The sequence below is a fragment of the Parasteatoda tepidariorum genome, chromosome 1, assembly GCF_043381705.1.
Source record: "Parasteatoda tepidariorum isolate YZ-2023 chromosome 1, CAS_Ptep_4.0, whole genome shotgun sequence".
Taxonomy (NCBI): Eukaryota; Metazoa; Arthropoda; class Arachnida; order Araneae; family Theridiidae; genus Parasteatoda; species Parasteatoda tepidariorum.
Genome location: NC_092204.1, coordinates 53384984 through 53388463, shown reverse-complemented (window position 1 = coordinate 53388463; position 3480 = coordinate 53384984). Strand labels below are relative to the sequence as shown.

Genomic DNA, 3480 nt, shown 5'->3' with positions numbered 1-3480 from the left:
ATATATATAATTATTTTTATTTTTTTATTTCCTCTTTTTTACTTTCTGACTACTCTCATCCCTGCAAAAGAAGCATAAAAATTGGAGGCTAAACAAAAAATTTCTAAAAAATAAATCAGCTAATTTGTTAATCTAACCCATTTTTTACAGTTCTTTTTCTTCAATATTCTACATTTTTTGCATTGAACATGACTGTTAATTGAATTTATGGTCATGTTTAATATTTTCCAGAGAAATTCGTCTGCATTAAGTACTTATGTAGTGACTATTTTTCGAAAGTAGTTTCTATTCATTACATTTAAAAAAAAAAAGTAGGAAAAACTACTTTATTGAAAATGTGGTGTACTACATTTATATTAACAAAGTTGACATAAAGATAATCGCAAAAAAAAAGATAGTTTTTCTGAAGCTGTTAATAGTAATGTAGATGTCAGTGTTCCTACATATAAAGTATGGAATGGTCTCTGATTTAATATTTTGTTCTAAATATATTGAAGCATATAGCCAACATTTTATGTCTTATTATCATATAGTAATAAATTGCTTTCGAATTTTCACAATTTAATAGCTGTAAAATAATTTATCTGAAATTTATGTTTAAGTGTCGTTTTGCTCAACAATAAAAGTCTACAATTAAAAATTAAAAAATAATCTTGAAAAATTGTCATTTATTAAGTCACTTTTAAAAAAAAGTTATATTCCTTACTTTAACCCTCTGGTGATTTCACAAATAGTTAAATGTGAGAAAATGTTTCTTTCATAAAATTTCTCTGGTCATTAAAGTGTCCAAAAATTTATTTATTTATTTATTTATTTTTTTTATGGTTCTTGAAATACAATTTTTTTATGTGGATTAAATTTTTCTATTACTTCTATTCAATAGCTAATGTTAAGTTAAAAACTTTTTTTGAATGCTTTTCTTGATTTCATCGATAGAAAATGAGTTGCACTAATATTGATATTAAAATTTGCTACTATTGAGACTGTTTTTTAGGTTAATATTATAGTTTACCTGACTCTAAGGCACTCTAGGGATCATATTATATTGTTTTCTCATTTTCGTAACCTAAATCTAATTCAGTATTAAAATTATTCAAAAGACTATAAAAGTCTATAATGAAATTGTCTTTTATTAAACATGCTTTTTTGTTTTAAACATTTTCTATGGTTGATAATTTTTTATCAAAAATTGCAAATATTCAATTGCAATTTGTCTTACCAGAAATTCTTGCTTCCATAAATAAAAGTTTCTTTTTTCTTAAGTTTTGACGACATACATAACAAATTTAATTGTGCTCCTATAAAATAAAAAAAAAGTTGCAGGCATTAATTATTTTTTTTAGGTAAATTGAAGGGTGAGAGTTAAAAAATTATGAAAGAGAAAGTGTAAATGATTCCAAATGAAAATTATTTCTGAATTAAGGAAAATAATGAAATACTTATCATCATTCAATATTAATGATCATCACTCATTCAATAAGGTCAATATATGTTCTGAAGAGATCAGAAAAATACTTGTTATTTTAAAATGAACTTTTCAGCGAGGAAAAAGAAATATTGAAAGCTACAAATACTTTTAGCTACAAAAACTTATTCTAAACTTTCAAACTATGTTGAATATTTGCTTTTAAATTTAGCTAATCAAATAAATATGCTAATATTTGAAAACACTTCTGCAAATTAAAAAAAAATTTAGCTCATATTTAATTGATATTCGAATGTATGTTCAGTAACAATGAAATATAAATGTAATAATCAATTTACTTTTTTGCACATTTGCTAAGTTTAAATTTGAATTTTTCTTCCAAAAATGTTTAGGCATTCCAATTTATAAAAATCAGCAGCTTTTTATAATATCAAATTTTCCCTGAATGAACAAAATTTTAATAGCCTATGGACACTGTACTAACATTTACACTTTTACCTTGATACTTGTTTGCTTCTAAAAATGAAAAAAAAAAAATGTATTAATATAAGATTAAAAACTTCAATATACTGATCTTGCAATTTTTTTCCTTCAAATAATCTATTTGTAGAAGTTTTATTATTATTATGTTTTATTAATTTTTCAACTTGTTTACAATTATATAAATTTTTTTATTTCATTTAGAAATCAGCGCTTGGCAAGTGATCTTAATATTTTAAATAAGAAAAACACTCAGTTGAAAGAGCGCTTGGAACAGACTGAAAGGAAGCTTAGCAGCTCCATCGAAAAGGAGAGGCAACTTAAAATTAAAAATGAGCAGTTCCAGAGTCTTTTAAAAAGTGAAAAGGATGAGGCTAGTTTTTCCTTTTTCTTTTTTTTTTAGACTGTGCTGTTGTCAATTTTTTATTATTCTTGATTATCAGTATCAACAGTAATATGGCTATAATCTTATGCTTTTATATTTTTTTCATCACTAAATAATAAATTATCACCATGCAAATGAAAAAAAAAAGATTTTAATAACTAGAGAAATAAATACTTATTTTATAGAAACTGAAGTATCTTTGTGTTGCTATTGTATGCATTATTAGTGAGATTAATATTATCAAAAGATTAAGATTTTATTGCTGAAACTAGAGTTTTTTAAAGTTTTATTGCTATAGATACTTTGTTAAATGCAAATTTTCAGTAAGATTTATATATTTAATAAAATATTTAATTTTAAATATGAATATAATAAAATATTAAGTATATTTAATTTTTAAAATTTATATGCTTAATAAAGTAAAATTGTTACAATTGCAACTATACCCATCACTTAAAATTTTGAAAATATTTTTTTCTCTCCATTTTATTTTTTTTGTGAATTTTTTCCCAGATTAACTTTTTGCTTATGACTTGTAAAACAATTGAACCAGAATAGCTGACTTCACCACGCTATTGACAAAAAAAGGGTTAATAGAAACATAATAAGAAAATTTTGTTTTGAGGTTCAATACTTTTTAATCATAGAATTTCCTAGAAGTTTCTTCATTAAAAAAAGTAAAATTGTATAACACAAAAACTCTAATTGAAAATTTTTTTAGCTAAAATTTGTGAAGAAAGGAAAGTATTTTACCAACTCTTTTACTTCAAATATTCCTTTTTTTATAAATAAAACTTAGAAAAGAAAAGTTAAATTAAGGGCAAATTTGAATTTAAAACATAAATTTTGAAGTTAAAGTTATTGAAATGAGGAAAAAAAATAATTTAGAATTACAGTGATTGAATTATCCATATTTTTCTGAAAATTATTTTTCAATGAGAATTAATTTTCTTGCAATTCTAAAATTTAACATAGAAGAGCTTTAGCTATTAATTTAACTATCCATAGCTTGTTTAATCATAGAATTTTACAATAATAATGCGACCTCACTTGGAATCATATAGTTAATGCTTATAGTTTTCTAAATAAGGTTGGAATAAGTAAGTTTTGTTTTCCTTGACTATTAGCATGTTAATAGCAATGAATTTTTATAACTGTTGTTTAACCTTTTCACGTGGGCGCAAAAATA

The 3480-nt window shown here is 23.1% G+C and overlaps 1 protein-coding gene across 1 annotated transcript in view; it reads left to right on the top strand.

Moving 5' to 3' along the window:
* The window catches only part of LOC107445002 (afadin- and alpha-actinin-binding protein A), a gene marked incomplete in the record, with an annotated part of 22534 nt that overhangs the window by 6419 nt on the left and 12635 nt on the right, over nucleotides 1-3480 (top strand). Inside the window, 1 exon segment of the mRNA XM_071180363.1 lies at nucleotides 2111-2279. Within this exon segment, the coding sequence (XP_071036464.1) occupies nucleotides 2111-2279 (169 nt within the window).